Source organism: Rhinoraja longicauda, chromosome 22, assembly GCF_053455715.1.
Source record: "Rhinoraja longicauda isolate Sanriku21f chromosome 22, sRhiLon1.1, whole genome shotgun sequence".
NCBI classification, from domain to species: domain Eukaryota; kingdom Metazoa; phylum Chordata; class Chondrichthyes; order Rajiformes; family Arhynchobatidae; genus Rhinoraja; species Rhinoraja longicauda.
In genome coordinates this window covers 13,736,778-13,757,429 of record NC_135974.1, presented here as the reverse complement: position 1 = coordinate 13,757,429, position 20,652 = coordinate 13,736,778, and the positions used below count along the sequence as shown (strand labels likewise).

General features: G+C 44.9%; 1 protein-coding gene across 1 annotated transcript in view; it reads left to right on the top strand.

Annotated features, from left to right (window-relative positions):
- Positions 1–19,653, top strand: part of actr5 (actin related protein 5) — a 29,857-nt gene extending 10,204 nt beyond the window's left edge. The window contains exons 5-9 of the mRNA XM_078419280.1: positions 5,432–5,614; positions 8,901–9,026; positions 13,868–14,016; positions 18,399–18,531; positions 19,058–19,653. Of these exons, the coding sequence (XP_078275406.1) occupies positions 5,432–5,614; positions 8,901–9,026; positions 13,868–14,016; positions 18,399–18,531; positions 19,058–19,252 (786 nt within the window). The 3' untranslated portion in view covers positions 19,253–19,653. The remainder of the gene's footprint in view (positions 1–5,431; positions 5,615–8,900; positions 9,027–13,867; positions 14,017–18,398; positions 18,532–19,057) is intronic.
- Positions 19,654–20,652: the final 999 nt, after the last annotated feature.

Here is a 20,652-nt window from a genome sequence, read left to right as displayed (position 1 = left end):
GGCGTTCCGGGAAGGGGTTTGTCATGATTGAAGGGGGGTTGGGGTGGGGTGGGGTGGGATGGGGGGGGGACCACCAGTCGCTGAAACTTGGATGGTGGACCTGTACCAGCTGAGTCAAGCTGATTACTCTTGAAATGTTGGATTTTTTTCCTGCATGTCAGGTTTCTGTTTCCCAGAAAAAAATGGATAACATTGGATAGACCAGTAACCGAAACACCTTTAAAAAAAACTAAACAAAACTCAACCTTTGTTATAAAAATAGCCATAGACACTCAGCATTAGTCACCATCATGATGACCTTCAATACAAGGGACATAGTTATTTCCAAATATATATCTTCCTAACTTAAGCTTTTGACTAGAGTTTAGAGATACAGCGAGGAAACAGACTCTTCAGCCCACTGGGTCCGTGCCGACCAACGATCATCATACACTAGCACTATCCTACACACTAGGGACATTTTACAATTTTAACCAAAGCCCATTAACCTATAAACACGTATGTATTTGAAATGTGGGAGGAAACGGACACCTGGAGAAAAACCACGTGGTCACAGGGAGAACATGCAAACTCTGTACAGACAGCACCCGTAGTCAGGATCGAACCTGGTCTTTGGCGCTGTAAGGCAGCAACTCTACCGTTGTGCCACCGTGCCGTCTCCTTTATTTATTTTGCAATTAATTAAATCTGAGGGTTCAAATGTGCATCTTTGTTATTGAAATATCTAGGTACTGCAACATCTGTTGCCTGAGATCAGAGGCTGGAGGTGATTACTGAATTATTTAGCTTTTTTGTCTTGCCTGATGATGGCTGAGACTAATTAGATAGGCTCTTTCAGGGAGTTGGCACAGGCTGATTAGACTGTGGCCGCCTGCTGTACTGTAGGATACAGTACTGTGGTCCTCTTCATTTCCGTTTCTCTTTAATGACCATATTTTGCATCAACCCCTTTGACGTCCACGGTCCCCACGTGCATTTAGACAATAGTGAATCCGCGTGTATGTGCCTCCCTCTCTGTGTACAGGAGGAAGCACGCTATTTTCCTGAAGGCAAATATATTGTGTGAGGCCCACACAGCGGGCAGACAGGGATGATATCCTTCCATCCTAATCACGCAACTACTTCAAAACCCTCAACAAGTACAAGCAAAGGGGGCAGTACTGTGGCGCAGTGGTAGAGTTGCTACCTTACAGCGCCAGAGACCCGGGTTCGATCCTGACCACTGGTGCTGTGTGTGCGGAGTTTGTACGCCCTCCCTATGGCTGCGTGGGCTTTCTCCGGCTGCTCCCACACTCCAAAGACGTACAGGTTTGTAGGCGAATTGGCTTGGTAAAATTATAAATTGTCCCTAGTGTGTAGGATAGTATTGGTGTGCAGAGATCGCTGGCCGGCGCGGACTCGGTGGGCCGAAGGGCCTGTTTCTGTGCTGTTTCTTTAAACTAAACTAATCTAAACACAGATATATGAAGTATGTAGGTAGACGATTAGATGCACAGCACTCAACCGTTCCATCCTCTATTATTGTGAACCTTGTGAATACAGTAGTTAATGCCATCTTGCATTGCATTGCTATTGAAAGGGAGGCCAGCCAATATCCTCGCCTGCTAATGACGTTTTTGTTAATTTCCACCTTGGTAGAAAAAAGGAATGCCATTAAAGCGGTGCATGTTTTCAATGATACTAGTGTCACCATAGAGCATTCTTGGTTATAATTTTAAGCACAAAATATTGTGGTGCAAAATTATTCAGGATACTATAAATATACCATCATGGTTCTAGATTATAATTTCTATTTTCTTTATTATTGCACCGTCAAAGTTAAATTCACCTGTAGAAACAAGGAACTGCAGACGCTGGTTTACAACAAGAAACAAAGAGACAAAGTGCTGGAGTAACTCGGCGGGTCAGGCCGTATCTCTGGAGAAGGTGGACAGGTGATGTTTCGGGTCAGGAGCCTTCTTCAGATTGAATCACTGAAGAAGGGCTTTGACCCGAAATGTCGCCTATTCCTTTCCACCAGAGATGTTGCCTGACCTGCTGAGTTGCTCTGGCTTTTTGTGTCTGTCTTCCGTTTAAACCGGAATCTGCAGTTCCTTCCTACACTAAATTCATGTGTTATGACAGACATTTAACTGCAGTACTTGATATTTACCACTTGAAGGCATAGTGGTTCAATGCAAATAAAATGCTTTGTATCTCTGAAGCACTTGGGAGAAAATGGCCACATTTAACAGGGGAAAGTCAGCAGTTCTTCACATGTCAAACACATTTCTCCAAATGAGTGCCAGAAAATCTATGCATGTGTGGCGGCACAGTGACGCAGCAATAGAGTTGCTGCCTTACAGTGCCGCAGACCCAGGTTTGATCCTGAGTATGGGTGCTGTCTGTATGGAGTTTGTACGTTCTCCCTGTGACCATGTAGGTTTTCTCTGGGTACTCCGGTTTCCTCCCACTCTCCAAGGATGTACAAGTTAGTAGGTTAATTGGATTAGGTAAAATTGTCCCTAGTGTGTAGGATAGATAGTGTTGGTGTATAGAGTGATCGCTGGTCAGTGCGGACTCGGTGAGCAGAAAGGCCTGTTTCTGTGCTGTATCTCTAAAGTCTAAAGTGTGTGCACTTGGAAGACCTGACCGTCCTGACAACTGCTAACATTATTTTCCAAATTAGTGGAACATTAAATTGCAGTAATTCCTTATCCTTTACAAAGGAGAATTTGCTTCAATTGCTTGCAACAGTCTGAAACGTGTCGTGTTTTAGCCAGCCAGTCTCTTCCAGCAATCATGGCTCTATGCCAGCCTCTTCTCTCTACTCCTAAGTTCCTTTATAACCTTATAAGCATTACCTGCTATGCTTCCTCCTTGGTTGTATCAGCTTAGCTATGCCACTCGTCACTTTTATTTCATGTTTCATGGATTTTGTATTTTACGACTGTTGGCAGATCAATTTCCCTCCTGGGATAAATAAGGTTCTATCGCATTGTATCGTAAGTTAGGCCGAAGGGCCTGTTTCCATGCTGAATGACTCCATGACTATGAAAGATACAGCACGGGAGCAGGCCCTTTGGCCCATGCCAACCATTGACCACTTGCCCACTGCCTCATACTATCCCGCCCTCTCACAATCTTGCTACACACTAAATTAATTTTTTAATGGAAACCAATTAACCTACAAACCTGCATGTCTTTGGGTTGTGGGAGGAAACCGAAGCACCCGGAGAAAACCCACGCGGTCACAGGGAGAACAAGCAACAGTTCACACTGACAGCACCCAAGGTCAGGATCGAACCTGGGTCTCTGGCGGTGTGAGGCAGCAGCTCTACTGCAGTGCCACTGTGCTGCCCTACTAAGGGTCATACTGAGTGGAGTTTGCACCTATCTTTAAACAGAACCCCCTCCCCACTTGTGACTTCCTGGGGTGATATCCCTTCCCTTGTTTGAGGAATGTCTCCACCCGACGCTGCCCCTCAGTATTCAGCTGCAGAAGGACCCTAGACTGTGGCCCTCCCCAGCAGGGCCTCGGCTTTGGTTGCACCGAGCTTCAGTGCGCCCCTCAGAACGTACCCCTGCAGTCTGGAGCAGGCCAGTCGGCAACATTCCCTGTCAGACATCTCGCTCTGGTGGTAGGCCAGGTGTCCATGGCGGATGCTATAAGCAAACACGCTATGGCTCAGAATATTGTGCTGAGGGCATTGAAGCTGAAGGGCAGCATCTGCGTGGACTCCATGGGGAAGGACAACATTAAGGCCTGCCTGCCGTTACACACATTTGCTTGAAATCTGCTTTAAAACCCCCATGAACGATTTGCTTTAGGGTTTTAAATGAACAACTGCTTCACATTAGCATGTCATCACATTTGCCTTCCATCACAGTGAGGGTATGCCTAGAGCAATCACTGTGATGGCTGTTTTGTGTAAAAAATTGTATCTGTGTGTCTTGTGTTCTTTAATGTCTACTGCCGGACCCTGACGTGAGAGGACGCTGGCGTTGATTATTCGCCGCTTTTCCGTCAGGATAGTTTGTCTGTTTGTCTGTTTGTTTCTATGTTAATTGTATTTGTAAAGCGCTTTGTGCATGTGTTAAGGCGCTATATAAAATAAATATATTATTATTATTATTATTATCAGTGAGAGGATTAACAGGGCCCGGCTTTGCAAATGTTGACCTGAACATTTTATGACTAAAATATATTTTATCAACATCATTAAAGCCAACCATCTGGTATCAACACAGTGTTGTGATGGCAGATTGCAGCATACAAATGTTTTCCACCTCGTTTGCTTTTCAAAGAGTACTTGATTGTCGTAAACCTCTTTGGGACTTCCTGAGGTAATGAAAGGCGATTATAAATGGAAAGTTTTAGTTATGTTTTGGAAATTAATACTATTCATGTGAATTATGGATTAAAAGTTATGAAGAGGAATTGTTACCTATCCATGTTCTCCAGAGATGCTGCCTGACCCATTGAGTTACTCCAGCACTTTGTATCTTCGTATCTTTTTTTGTAAACGAGCATCTGTAGTTCCTTGTTTCTATGTGAATTCTATATGCTATCTACCTGGGTCTTTCTTGTTTTTTGTAAAACTCACGTCAATGGTCCAATTTTACATTTTGATAAGTTTTGCTGGAGATCTTCTTGGGTAAAATTAAACCATTATTTATGACATATGGGTCCTTTAAACACAAACACGATCAACACATTGTTTTAATGTAAAAGAAGGAAATATTTGAGGAGTACGAATGTATTTTTCCCATTAACAGTGCCCTTACGTATTAAATTACTCCTAAAATTATATTTGGAATGAGTGAATCATATGGCGTACAGCCACCAGGCTTTGTCTTTGCACACAAGTGACAATGGTGTGAATGACCGGTTGTACTCGAGGAATCTAGACCAAGCCATTGAGAGAGCAGGTGAAGAGCTTCATCCATTCAGTCTGAAGGAGGGTCCAGACCTGAAGTATCACCTATCCATTTTCTCCGAGATACTGCCTAACCTGCTGAGTTAATCCACCATTTTGTGCCTATTATTTTAGTTTAGTTTAGAGATGCAGAGCGGAAACACGCCATTCGGCCCTCCGAGCCCGTGCTGACCTGCGATCCCTGCACACTAACGCTATCTTACACGCTAGGGAGAATTTACAATGTTTTTTTTTTTAACCAAAGCCAATTGACCTACAAACCTGCACATTTTTGGAGTGTGGGACGAAACTGGAACTCCTGGAGAAAACCCATGTGGTCACAGGGAGAACGTACAACTCCGTCCAGACAGTATCCATAGTCAGGATGGAACCCGGGTCTCTGGCGCTGTAAGGTAGCAACTCTACCGCTGCGCCACCGTGCTGGCCTAAATTTTCTACTATTATCTCAGATTTCCAAAATGTTCTGTACTTTGGATTTTCATATTATTGTCACGCATACTTTATCATTTTAGGAGCTTCTAGAAGAAGGCATGATGGACCGATTTAAGCGTGCGTTGTTGGAAATGAACATGGATTCTGCAGAGGAGCTGCAGTCGTACATTAACAAGCTTAGCCTGGTCATCGAGCAGACCAAGCAAAAGATACTGCAGGCAGAGGTGAATGTGGAGGTGGATGTGGTTGACACAAAGCCAGATGTAAGTGTTTGTGCACCTTGACATCGTTTTCACTTAACATAGAACCTCGTGTAGCAGCTTGAAGTTGTGGTGATATTCCTGAGCAGGAGCTGCAAGTGTAAGAGGGGGACAGTCTGTGAAAGACTTGCAGGTTGTTGTAGGCTCATCTCCACACACGGCAGAGGACAGAATAGAAAATAATAAAGTGTTATCAGTCATCAGGAAGCAGCATAAATGTCTGGGTTAGAAACATATCTACAGGCCATTTGTTCTGACTGATCCCCAGTAGTATTTGTGCTCCATTGCTCCCTTCCCACCACTCCATACAATTCTTTTTCCCCTGTCTGGTTATGTAGCCTCCTTTAGTCTAGTTTTGTTTATTGTCACATTTACTGAGGTCCAGTGAAAAGCTTTTTCTGTTGCGTGCTATCCAGTCAGCAGAAAGCCTATAGATAATTACAATCAAGCCGTCCACAGTGTACGGACACAGGATAAAGGGAATAATGTTTAGTACGAGTAAAGTCCTCTCGGTGTCCGTCTTGGCCCACACGATCTCCCGGTTTCTGAACATTTCAAATCCCCTTCCCATACTGACCTTTCTGTCCTGGGCCTCATCTACTGTCAGAGTGTCACATGCAAATTGGAGGAACAGCAGCTCGTGTTGCATTTGGGCAGCTTACAACTCAGCCGTATGAATGTTGATTTCTCTAATTTCAAGTAATCCCTGCATTTGGTCTCTCCCATCCCCTCGCCCGCCCTAGTCGTGCTACTAGTTCCACTGTTCGCATCCTTGTATCTCTTCGTAACCATCTCTTCCCCAGCCAACAACAGACCATTATGGGCTCCTCCCTTCCTTGGTCATTTGTTGTTGGCCCTGCTTTGTTCTGGCCTTTTCTTCCCTCCACTTCCCTCCCCTCTACTTTCAGTCTGAAGAAGGTTCCCGACCCGAAGCTCTTTATCCATGCCAGCGTGATTGACTTGTGACACCACATATATACTCGTGATTGCTATTCATTGTTTCATCATGTCATTTATTGTTACATGATGTTGTTTTATCATTAACCTGATTGTCAACATACTTGAGATTATGTTTAGAACAATTGTTTCGTATGGAAAAAATTGAGCTTAAGTCAGATTTGCATAAGTTGTGGTGAGGTCAGGTCTCAATTTTATACTCGGATATATGGTTTTCAGTTCATCTGTGGTTATGAGTTACTTTAGAAAGACTTTACTTTAGTGATACAGCACGGAAACAGGGCCTTTGGCCCACCGAGTCCGCTCTGACCAGCCACCACCCCATACACCAGCACTATCCTATACACACTAGGGACATTGTACCATTTTACCGAAGCCAATTAACGTACAAACCTGTATGTTTTTGGAGTGTGGGAGGAAACCGGAACACCTGGAGAAAACCCCCATAATCATAGGGAGAACGTACAAACTCTGTACAGACAGCACCCACAGTCACAATTGAATCTGGGCCTCGGGCGCAGTACGACTGCAACTCTACCGCTGCGCCACTGTGCTGCCCTTCATAGTAAAAGCAGTTAAAGAAGTTTACAGTAAAAACATTGTTTCCTGACTTGATTAATGGGTTTGTTGGAATTTATCGTGCCCAGCAGTGCAGCTGGTCGAGCTATTGCCTCACAATGCAGAGACCATGGTCCAATCCTGACCTTGGGTGCTGTCTGTGGAGCTTGCATGTTCTCTCTCTGACTGTGTAGGGTTCCACTGAGTGCTCCAGTTTCCTTCCACATCACACAGATTGGCAGCTGGGAAGGTTAATTAGGTTAGTGTGTAGGTAAGCAGTGGAATCTGGGAGAAAGCTAATGAGAATGTGGGGAGAATAAAATGGGCTTGGTTGGCATGGACTTGACGGGCCGAAGAGGCTCGTTCCATGCTGTATCGCAATGACTCTGTATGTGGCTCCCATTTCTTATTTTGCTCAGAACTCTTTCATAATGTTGAAGACTTCTGCTGATTTACTCACTCTTTCTCTGAAGGAAAAATAAGAACCTGTCCTTTCTTGATGGGTATAGCGTAAGACCATAACACATAGGAGCAGAATTAGGTCATTCAGCCCATCAAGTCTGCTCCATAATTCAATTAGGTCTGATCTATTTTCCTCCTCAACCTTCACCCTGCAACGTTTGGCACCTTTCCTAATCAAGAACCGATCATTCTCTATTTTAAATTACCTAATGACTTGGCCTCCATAGCCGTCTGTGGCAATGAATTCCGCAGATTCACCACCCTCTAGCTAAAGAAATTCCTCCTCATCTCCATTATAAAGGTACGTCCTTTTATTCGGAGGCTGTGTCCTCTGGTCCTAGATTCTCCCATTACTAGAAACCTCTTTTCCACATTCACTCTGTCTAGCCTCATTGTTATTAATTATTTTTGTTCACCTTTTGCAGTGCCTCTCTCTTTATGTGCAGATCAGGTCTGTTCACCATATTGCAAGTGTGGTTGAGCCAAGTCCAGGAGGTCATGATTAACTAGAATGCATGAGTTTGTTGTGCCAAGTTTGCAGATACACAATACCAGATGTGGATTCATTCTTTGTTCCTATAATCGGAGAAGCCAACATTGCATCAAGATATCAAACGTTACATTTTATCACCTACCTTCCTACCCCCAATGTACCCATACAGTGCTTTGCAAGAGGAAGATTTGAGTCCTGCCCTGCTAGACGTGCATGATCTGAGCTCCAGAGTCAAGAGTGTTTAATTGTCAAAGACACAACGTGCTGGAATAACTCAGTGGGTTAGGCAGCACGGTTGGCGAACATGGATAGGTGAAGTTTCGGCTTGGGTCCGGCCCCTTCTTCAAACTCAAAGACCTTTATTTTAGTCTGAAGAAGGCTCCCAACTCAAAACGTCACCCATCCATGTTCTCCAGGGCTAGGTCCCTTCTTCAGACTTTTTTACTCTGAAGAAGGGTCCCGACTCGAAACATCGCTTGTCCATGTACTCCAGGAATGCTGCCTGATCTGCTGAGTTACTCCAGCACTTTGTGCCTTTTCCCCCCTGTAAACCAGCATCTGCAATTGACTTGTTTCTGGTGTTTAATTGCCACAACATGTGCCGACAATAGAACAATGAAAGACCCACTGGCAGCAGCACATAGCTGGACTATATGCAATACATGCAGATCATATATAATAAGCAAGCATTCAATAATCGAATAACCCCCAATATTGATGCAAATACATCCCAAAGCTAAATTGATGAAGAGGGGACTTCAAAGGCCTTTGCTCACTGTTTGTAATTGACTCTCATTTTGTGTTCAAACGTGTTTGCAGGTTTCTGATCTGGATCAGGTATTGAATTGCGATCAGACAATGGATGACTTGGAAGGAGTCAATGATCTGGAACAGCTTTTCCCTGAATATCAGAGTGATTTTGGAAAGCAAACCAATGTCGTTCAGGTAGGATTTCAACAGCTATTTATTCAGCACGAAGCTCCCTTGTGCATTGCGTTCTGCTTCTCAAACAAAATCCAGAGCATTGGCAATCATACTTGCAAATGAAAATCATATGTGGAGAAATGTATTTTTGCAGATAAATCCATTTGTATGCTCGTGGGCTTCAGGCAAGTTGCATTTAAAGCTGAGCGTCAGTTATTAATTGTGATGTTGTCGATAGTTTTTAATTAATTGTGTATTGATTAATGAAGATTAGATTACAGCCTTGAATTGACTACAATATTGAATTGACAGCACAGTGGTGCAGCTGGTGAAGCTGCTGCCTCACAACGTAACAGACCCGCATTCAATCCTGACCACAGGTGCAGCTTGTGTGGAGTTTACACCTTACTCCTTGTGACCTTATGAGTTTCCTTCTGGTGTTCCGGTTTCCTCCCCACATCTCAAAGATTTGGAGGTTTGTAGGTTAATTAGCCTCTGTCAATTGCCCCCAATGTAGAGGAAGCAGATGTGAATGTGGAATAACACGGATCTAGAGTGAACGGGAGATCAATGGTCGGCGTGGACTCATTGGGACGAAGGGCCTGTTTCCATGCTGTGTCCCTAAAACAAAAGACTAAGCAGGCTAATTCTGTTGTCATACTTGGTTCTGAAGTGTAGCAGTTAATTTACAGACGCAAGAACATAAGAAAATAGTGGGAATAGATTCCTGGGCCTCCTCAAATCTGCCTCACCATTCAATACGATCATGATCATAACTGATCTGTCCCTGTCTTCATCTCATCTGTGTCGGTCGGTGCCACAGAGCCCAGTATTCCCTGACCTTTCAGAAACTCCTCGTTCTTCTTTAAATACCCCTCAATGATCCGGCCTCCAAACCCACTAGGGTGGAGGATTTGTCCAGGACAGGCTATTTCACTATCTCCGTACAGTAGTTATTGGCATCGTCTTAAAAGGAAATAAATTCAAAACTAGCCTGCCATTCTGATATTTCGTTCAGTTTATTTAAGCGTACAGCACATAAGGTCCTTTTAGTCCATTCTGCCTGTACCAGCGAGAATTGTGCAATTAACTCCATTTCCCCTGCTTTTCCACCTTATTTGTTTCCAGTGAGAAGCGTATGTCTTTAGACTTTGGAGATAGAGTGTAGCAACAGGCACTTTAGTTTAGTTTAGAGATGCAGCGTGGAAACAGGTCCTTCGGCCCACAGAGTCTGTGCCGACTAGCGCTATCCTACACACTAGGGGGAATTTATCATTTGTTACCAAAGCCAATTAACCTACAAACCTGCACGTCTTTGGAATGTGGGAAGGAACTGGTGCGCCCGGAGAAAACCCACGCGGTCACAGCGAGAACTCCGTACAGACAACACCTACAGTCAGAATCGAACCATGGTCTCTGGCACTGTAAGGCAGCAGCTCTACCACTTTAGTGATGCTTCCCACAAAAGGCAATGAAAACAGTTAGTACAGTGATTTCTATCAGCACAAAACAAAAAGAAAAAGGCATTGAAATGATTGGAGATATGGCGTGTAACTAAGTTTCCTATACTTGGGAGGAACAGGTAACTTGGGACTAACGATTTCCAAAGTGCTGTATTGTGGATTTTTTTTTGAAGCAAGCAACTACAGATGCTGGTTTGCACAAAAAACCCCAATTTGCTGGAGTAACTCAACAGTTCAGGCAGCATCTCTGGAGAACATGGATCCATGTTTTCCAGAGATGCTGCCCGACCTGAGTTTAGTTTAGAGATACAGGTGGCCCTTCGGCCCACCCAGTCCGTGCAGACCAGCGATCCCGCCTACACTAGCCTAATCCCACACACTAGGGACAATTTACAATTTGACCGAAGCCAATTAACCTTCAAACCTGTTTGTCTTTGGAGTGTGGGAGGAAACTAAAGCACCTGGAGAAATCCCACACGGTCACAGGGAGACCGTACATGTACTGTTCGGCAGCAAATCTACTCCAGCATCGCCCGTGTTACTCTGGCACTTTGTGGATTTTTTGTACTTTGGTTGATGAAGGTTGTTTGAGGTGATTAGGTGGCAGCTCCAACGTTGTGTCATGGGAAATTAAAGAGGACTGTCATATTTTTGGTTAACAATCACAAAATAACTTTTAGGGTCACTAATTAGATAATCTCAAGGGCAAATGGCTTAAATAATTGCATCTCGTGTTGATTGAGTGACTGACTGAATTACAGGTCCTAATGTGGGTGCAGGGAATCTAGATTGATGGCTGTATTATTACTCGTATCAGAAAGATCCCAGGTTCTCGGCTGGAGTACCAGGAGGAAATATTTGGAATTTTTGTGCATTTTAGCCGGAAATTATGCAATTGTTGCGTAAACAGAAAATGCTGCTAGATGTGGCTACACCGATGAAGAAATGAACCAGAATTGACACTTCAACCAGTTGTAAATATCCATCATCCAAAATCATTAATAGACACAAAAAGCTGGAGTAACTCAGCGGGACAGGCAGCATCTCTGGAGAGAAGGAATGGGTGACATTTCGGGTCGAGACCCTTCTTCAGACTGGTTAGGGATAAGGCAAACGAGAACTATAGACGGTGATGTGGAGAGATAAAGAACAATGAATGAAAGATATGCAAAAAGGTAACCATGATAATGGAAACAGGCCATTGTACGCTGGCTGTAGGGTGAAAATGAGCAGCTCGTACGACTCGGGTGGGGGAGGGATAGAGAGAGAGGGAATGCCGGGGCTACCTGAAGTGAGAGAAATCAATATTCATACCACTGGGCTGTAAGCTGCCCAAGTGAAATATGAGGTGCTGTTCCTCCAATTTGCGTTTAGCCTCACTCTGACAATGGAGGAGACCGAGGGCAGAAAGGTCTGTGTAGGAATGGGAAAGAGAATTAAAGTGTCCAGCAACCGGGAGATCGGGTTGGTTCACGTGGGCTGAGCGAAGGTGTTCCGCGAAACGATCACCAGTCTGCGTTTGGTATCGCCGATGTATAAGAGTCCACATCCTGAGCAATGGATACAGTAGCTGAGGTTGGAGGAGGTGCAAGTGAACCTCTGCCCAACCTGAAAGGACTGTCGGGTTCCCTGGACAGAGTTGAGGGAGGAGGTATAGGGACAGGTGTTGCATCTTCTGCGGTTGCAGGGGAAGGTACCTGGGGAGGGGGTGGGAAGGGATGTTAACCAGGGAGTTGTGGAGGGAACGGTCTCTGCGCAAGGCGGAAAGGGGTGGAGATGGGGAAATGTGGCTAGTGGTGGGATCCCGTTGGAGGTGGCAGAAATTTTGGAGGATTATGTGTTGTATGCGACGGCTGATGGGGTGGAAGGTAAGGACTAGGGGGGGCTCTGTCTGTAGCGACTAGGGGAAAGGGGAGCAAGGGCGGAGTTGCAGGGTACCGAGGAGACACGAGTGAGAGCCTCATTTATGATGGGAGAGGGGAACCCATGTTCCCTAAAGTATTATGACATCTCGGATGTTCTTGTATGGAACACCTCCTCTTGGGCGCAGATGCGGCGTAGACGGAGGAATTGGGAGTAGGGGATAGATAGAGCCTTTGCAAGAAGCAGGGTGGTAAGCGGTGTAGTCGAGATAGTTGTGGGAGTCAGTGGGTTTGTAATAGATGTCAGTCAATAGTCTATTTCTTGTGATGGAGACTGAGAGATCAAGAAAGGGGAGGGAGGTGTCGGAGATGGCCCAAGTATATTTGAGTGCAGGATGAAAGCTGATGAAGTCCATGAGTTCTGCATGGGTGCAGGAGGTAGCACCGATGCAGTCATCAATATAACAGAGATAGAGTTCGGGGATAGGGCCAGTGTACGCCTGGAACAGGGATTGTTCGACATACCCTACAAAGAGGCAGGCATAGCTGAGGCCCATGCGGGTGCCCACAGCTTTACCTTCTTTACCACTCTATCCACTTGTGTTGCCACTTTCAGGGAGTTATGGACCACCCCACGATCTCTTTGTACATCAATGCTGTTAAGCGTCACTCCTCTCGATGCCAACTTAAATCGGTAGTAGATGCTGATAAATCTGTGGATCAACCATGGATTCAAGCAAGATCATCACTGTACAGGGAGATATTGAACTGAGTTCCCCCTGTGCCTGGCAATGTCACCCCTCTAATGCTCTCATCCTTCCTGATGGATTCAGCAAATCCTAAACCATTAACTCTATGCTGGCCTTCACAAATGCCGCTTGACCCACTGAGTCCAACATTGCCTGCCGTCATTTCAGATTTCCGGTATTTTAGTCATGCTTTTTCAATCTGTACTGTGAAGGGCACATTGCAAGTCCTTTACGTACATGTACAGAATATCTCAAGTGAATATATGCAGTTTTGCATCTGTTTTCAATGATAGCGAAATCCAAGCAAATGGTATGCTGTGACTTTAGACTTTAGAGATACAGCGTGGAAACAGACACTTTGGTTTAGTTTAGAGATGCAGCGCGGAAACAGCTTGTAGGTAGAGGGATCTTGGTCAGCATGGGCATATTGGGTCGAGTGGCCTGCTTTCATGCTGCATGGCTCAGGCTCAGGCTCAGGCCCGGACCACTGAGTTCCTCCAGCACTTTTTTTTTGTAAAACAGCATCTGCAGTCCCTGTATCTACCCTTCAGGTTTACATTTATTCACATCTGTTGCGTTAGTCTGCTAGGGGATTGAGATATCTGACTTGTGTTTAAAAATTGTCTTTATAAGAATCTGTAGCAGCTTTGTGCGATTCCATTAGTGTGTCCAAGTATTTTTAAAATGTGAATGACACCAACCTGTGAATTCATTAAAAGGAGAAAACATTCACAGTGCCCAATGTTTGAATTTTATTTATTATTATCAACTTCTACCTTTTTATATAGCCAATCGGACAGATGTTCAACCTTGCAGAATATCATCAGCTGCACCTGGGAAGTGAGCGCATCCGTGTTCCTGAAATTATGTTCCAGCCATCTCTGATAGGAGAGGAACAGTCTGGGATAGCCGAAACAATGCAGTATGTTCTGGACAGGTATGTCCTTCAGGTTTTATCGAATCCTTTAACAGCATAAGAACAGAGTGGTGCAGCAGAGGCGGCACAGTGGCACTGCGGTAGAGTTGCTGCCTCACTGTGTCAGAGACCCGGGTTCGATCCTGACCTCGGGTGCAGTCTGTATGGCTTTTGTACGTTCTCCCCGTAACCGCCTGGGTTTTCTCCCGGTTTACTCCCACTTACCAAAGACGCACAGTTTTGTAGGTTAATTGGCCGCTGTAAATTGTCCCTAGCATACTGGATAGAACTAGCGTGTTGGAAAGAACTGCAGGTGCTGGTTTAAATCGAAGGTAGACACAAAATGCTGGGGTAACTCAGCAGGACAGGCAGCATCACTGGAGTGAAGGAATGGGTGACGTTTCGGGTCGAGACCCTTCTTCAGACTGGATTAGTTCAGGATAGAATTAGTGTACAGGTGCTTGTGGACTCGGTGGGTCGAAGGGCCTGTTTCCACGCTGTATCACTAAAACTAAAACTAAAATCTAAGAATAGAAATAGGCTTACATTTGGAAATTGGTCTGTTTATTTTCAACTTGTGATCAAATACCTTAAATTGCGTGTGTGCCACTATCTCTTCAGTATCTCTGTTCCGCTGAGAGATGTTATGACAAAGCCACTAGACAGGTTTCCCTATGAGATGAGGGAATGCAGGACGTTTGTCACCAACTGCCCACAATCACCTGACAAAGGAGAGATCTGTGACCTTGCTATGAGATCAAGATATATTGTCCCACCTCTCATTCTGACCCATTTTCTGTCTAGTTCGCTTGTTTTAAAAAGGGGTGGCACAGTGGTGCAGCGGTAGACCTGCTGCCTTTGTGCACCATAGACCTGGTTTCGATCCTGACTGCGGAAGCTGTCTGTACAGAGTTTGTACGTTCTCCCTGTGACCGCGTGGGGTTTTCTCCGGATGCTCCGGTTTCCTCCCACACTCCAAAGACGTACAGGTTTGTGGGTTGAAGTTATACACAAAGTGCTGGAGTAACCAGCAGGTCAGGCAGCCTCTCTGGCGAAAAAGGATGGGTGACGTTTCGGGTGAGACTGAAGAAAGGTTCCAACCCACAACGTCGCCCACGTATTTTCTCCGGAAATACTCCCTGATCCGCTGAGTGACTCCAGCACTTTGTGCCCAACTTCAGTATAAATCAACATCTGCAGTTCCTTCCTGCCCAGATTTGTTGGTAAATTGACCGGTAAAAATTGTTAAAAATTGTCCCCGGTGTGTAGGATAGTGCTAGTGCTAACGGGGTTCATTGGTTGGAGCATACCCAGTGGGCCAAAAGGCTCCCTTTCACGCTGTATCACTAAACTAAGCAGAGACGGGCGATGAGTGAGTGGGTCTTGGTGTGAGATAGGACACAAAAATGCCATAATCTTTCTAAAGAACAAAGAATAGGTCTGCTAGAGTAGGAGCAGAAACAGGGTAACATTTTTCTCTGAGTTAATCACGTGCAGCTGGCATGTGCTATATACCTACTCAATTTCTATCCAATTTCTACGCCTATCCTGAGAGACCTGATCTTAGTCCTTTATCAAAAAGGATAGGAAGAAAGATAGCGATTTATGTCAGACCAAGTCCCATACAATGCTGAGAACTATATTCTGCACTCTGTATCCTCCCCTCTGCTCTACCTATTGTAGTGTCATAGTCATGCAGCGTGAAAACAGGTCCTTCGGCCCAACTTGCCTACACTGGCCAACATGTCCCATCTACACTAGTCCCATCTGCCAGTGTAAAAGCTTCAAAAGGTCTATACTGTTGGGTTGTGTCACATCTTGGTTTGGGAACAGCTCTGTCCCAGACGTTGCAGAGTTGTAGATGTAGCCCAGTCCGTCACACAGACCAAACCTCCCACCATTGACTCAATCTACACTTCACAACGATAAAAACAGCTAGTATACTCAAAAACGACACACTTGGGTCATTTCTTCATCCCTCCCTGTTCCTGCCTGGCAGAAGGAACAGAAGCTTGAAAGCATGCACCACTAGTCATAGGAACAGGTTCTTCCCCTCTGTTATCAGGTTTCTGAACGGTCCATCCATGAGCTAGGGTATTGTGCAGTTCACCTCTACTTCACTGAGGTCTATGGAAATGGTCCACTGTAATGCTGAAGACTAATCTGCCCTCTGAATCTTCCCCATTGCTCTACCTATTGTGCGTGAATTTTGACATGATTGTATCTATGTAGAGTATTATCTGATCTGACTGGATAATATGCAAATCAAAGCTTTTCACTGTATTTTGGTACAGGTAACAATAATAAACCTAAGCCTACACTTCAAACCTGGCTTTTTCACTGGTCTTATACTGGCTTTCTCTATTTGGATAAAAAAAGCTGCTATTCTGAACTAAAGAACTAGCAACGAAAAACGATGGTGGCCGATGAGCTTTCTTTTTCGTGGCACAGTTTGTTTAATTGCACCAGGAACCAGCTAGAGAGCAACATAATGGTGCCCGCCTCAATAAAATAATGATTGAGTCTGCATGTAAGCAGACTTAAAATACTTGGCTGAATATCTATTTCTTTTGAGGCTGATCCAGAAAGGATATCAATTCCATAACCCAAAACTTGGCAATCGTGTTTTAAACATTTGTTCACCCTTACTCATTCATCATGTACGAGGATGGATTTATGATTGTAAGTCGAATAGAAATATTAGCTTTTGTGCATTAAGTTTTATCTGAGATAGGTGAACAAGATGGCTTGTGTTGATTAGTTTAGTTTAGAGATGCAGCGTGGAAACAGGCCCATCGGGTCTGTGGCCAACCAATGATCAACCGTACACTAGTTCCATCCTACACACTTGGGACTATTTACAGAAGCCAATTAACCTACAAACCTGCACCTCTTTGGAAAGTGCGAGGAAACCGGGACACCCGGAGAAAACCCACGCGGTCACAAGGTGAACATACAAACTCCGTACAGACAGCGCCTGTAGTCAGGATTGAACCTGGGGTTCTGGCGCTGTTAGCCAGCAACTCTACCGCCGATTAGAGTTATTTAACATTGCACTGTAAAATTGCCACAGTGATTGCAATGTGGGTTTCTGGTCTTTGCTGCACTGTGAAATGGTGAGGCAGTACAGAGTGTGATTCAAGGCGCATGTATGCCACCAGTCCATTGAGCCCATTGTGGAGCTAATTGATTAGTCCCAGCCTCCATCCTTTTCCTGTGTCACTGCGAATTATTTTCCCCCGCACTCATCTAATTTCTCTGTATAAGCCCTGATTGACTTTTTCCACCTTCAGTGCAGACAGTAAATGCCACATCAGAACCAAACTTTTAAAAAAAATCCTCACATTCCCTGCACATCTGAATTCAAGATGGCGCCAAAGCTTTATTTCAACAGATTCCCTTGATCCTGTACTGTACACTGTGGGCGGCTCGATTGTAATCACGTGTAATCTTTTCGCTGAATGGATAGCACGCAACAAAAAAGGTTTTCACTGTACCTTGGTCAGGTGACAATAATAAACTAAAGTAAACTTGTCTTTTGCCTGTTAGTTTGAATCTGTGCCGCCTAGTCCATCTGCTAATGGAAACAGCTTCTAACATCTAAATCTAAACTCACCACAACCTTGTGCAGCAGCTCCATCTAATCTCTTAGTGCTCCTTGAGATGGCAGAGTGCAAGGCAAACAAACCCTAGCTGAGAGTCAATCTCACAATAACCTTGGGAGGAAGCCATTGGGAGAGCCATTGCCAACAGATCCATCGCTTGTACAAAACATGGCATGACCATGGAGGAGTGAGTCGGAGAAAGATTGAAAACTGCAACAGAAAGCTGTAAAATATAAATTCATAAGTTCATAAGTTACAGGAGCAGAATTAGGCAGTTTGGCCCATCAAGTCTACTCCGTCATTCAGTCATGGCTGATCTGTCTTTCCCTCTCAACCTCATTCTCCTGCCTGCTCCCCATAACCCCTGACACCCTTACTAATCAAGAATTTCTCAATCTCTGCCTTAACAATATCCATTGACGGGCTCAACAGCTGTCTTTGGCAATGAATTCCACAGATTCACCACCCTTTGACTTCACAAAATTCCTCATCTCCTTTCTAAACGTGTGTCCTTTTATTTTGAGGCTATGGCGTCAGGTCTTCGATTCTCCCACTAATGGAAATGTCCTCTCCACATCTACTCTATCCAGGCCTTTTACTATTCTGTAAGTTTCAATAAGGTCCCCCCCTCATTCTTTTAAACCAGCGAGTACAGGCCCGGTGCCATTAACCGCTCATCGTATGTCAACCCGATCATTCTCGTAAATCTCTGAATCCTCTCCAATGCCAGCGCATCCTTCATCGGATATGGGGGCAGAAATTGCTCTCAATAAATCTGCTTTAATTCTGCTTTAATAGATACACCAAGGCAGAACAAGATGAACTTGTGCAAAATGTATTCCTTACTGGCGGAAACATTCTATATCCTGGGATGAAGACGCGGATGGAGAGGGAGCTTCTTGCCATGAGGCCATTTCAGTCGTCGTTCAAGGTACTATGACTTCAAAGCTGTGTTAAGTTGGATATCTTGGAGGGATGACATGGAGGAGGCAGTAATGACAAATGTGGAAAGCAAAGTTGATCTCCCCTCTGACCCACTGTTGACCAACTTTTGGGGCAATGGATGCTTTTTGGTTTACTTTAGAGATACCGCGCGGAAACAGGGCTTTCAGCACAACGAGTCCGCGCCGACCAGCGATCCCTGCACACTAGCACTATCCCACACATACTAGGGGTAATTCTGTAATTCTGAAACTGGGGCTCCCGGAGAAAAATCACGCAGGCCAAAAGATTCTATACAGACAGCACCAGTAGACAGGATCAAACCCGAATCTCTGACGCTGTAAGGCAGCAACGCTACCGCTGTGCCGCCATGCGGCCCAATCTCTGGAAACAAAATTCATGGAAGTGACACGATATCACCATGAATTAGTGGCCATGTAGTTACCTTTCTCCTTTAAGTAATTTCTAAGTTGCATAGAATTGTATATATTGATATGGGCCCTTGTATTTTTCAGGTGGTCGTTGCTGCCAATCCTGTTCTAGATGCCTGGTTTGGTGCAAGAGACTGGGCTATTGAGCACATTGATCAAGCTGAGGGCTGGATCACGCTGGCAGACTATGAAGAGATGGGGGGAGAGTACTTGAGTGAACACGCTGCTTCTAATGTTTACGTACCGATGCGCCTTACAAAGCCAGAGCCACTGCACTGACAAGTTGAAGGATTTGAAGACATTCAGTGTTGACCTGGCTTTTGCATATAATGAGAGACATATATTTTAAATTGAAGTCAACTTAGGTGCGTTGGAAGTTAAATACACAGCTCCTGATGGTTTTTTTTTATATGAGAGACATTTATTTTCTGGATTTGAACTGCATTACAGAATTTAAAAATTGAAATTATATTGTTCTTCAGGTTATGTATTACTTGTACATCAATACCTTCTCAAAAATATGAAGTATGGTCCAACATGATTGAGTGCTACTCATAAGGCTAGCTGAGAGGGGATGTGGTTTGAAAGTGATAAGAAAAAATTTCATGTTTCTTTATATCCCTTCCCACAAATGTAACTTGGCCTTGTCACTGTGGATAAAACATAGTATGACCATCAAACTACAGTCTGGGGTGATTCTTCTTCATCTTAAGCCCTTGGCTCCTCTAGGGAGCATAGGCCATTGACAAATGTCCTCCACCTCACTCGGTTGTTGGCGGTTCTTTCGAGATCTCCCCAGTTGAGCTCACTCCCAGACATTTCTGCCTGGACACCTCTTCTCCAGCTGTTCCTGGGGCGACCTCTTTTCCTTTTTCCTTGGGGGTTCCATTTCAGGGCTTGCCGGGTGATGTTTGTGGCAGGTTTTCTGAGGGTGTGTCCAATCCAACTCCATTTTCTCTTTCAAATTTGTCCACTCCCTCTGTATGTTTCGCTCTCTCATCTTCCTTTCCGGAGTAGATAATGGACTGCCCACTGGCCAATTTGATCTCCCCTGACTGTGTCCATCTTGTTTCTGCCAAGCCCAGGACTGAGAGATTGTAGCGCACCATTTTGTTGGCAACAGTGGCAGCCTTGCCAGCCTGGAACATGGTTCGGATGTTCCATGTCCCCACAAGGATGGATTTCTTTGGCGTCAAGGCGTGTCAGCTTCCCAGCGCCCTGGCGGGTTTGGCTGGGAAGCGTCATGTTCCCCGTCGCTGGGGCAACTTCTTCAACCAAGTGTGCAATTTGGTTTTCATTCGTCAAAGTTTCTGTAACTCACACTTTTTTCCAGGGTGGGGTAATTAACCCCACGCCCAACTTGGAGGACCAGGGACTGCTTCGTCTGCCTCCTCACCCATGACCTGTCCGGTTTGGTTGAACCTGCCAGGGATATAAAACCCCATCCGGCATAGCTCACCGGATCACTGGAGTACGCAAGCCTCTCCACCACGTCAAGGTTGCAGTCCAGGAGAAGAGTCTGGGGTGATACACTTCTCTAATGTTGTGACACTTGAGGCAAAAGCAAGGTTGTTTAATTTCTTGGAAAACGTCAGATTTTATTCAACAATAGTATTTCAGACTTCCCAACCCTTCCGAATTTGGCGGAAAAGTTTCCGCTTTCTTATTTCATTTCCGTC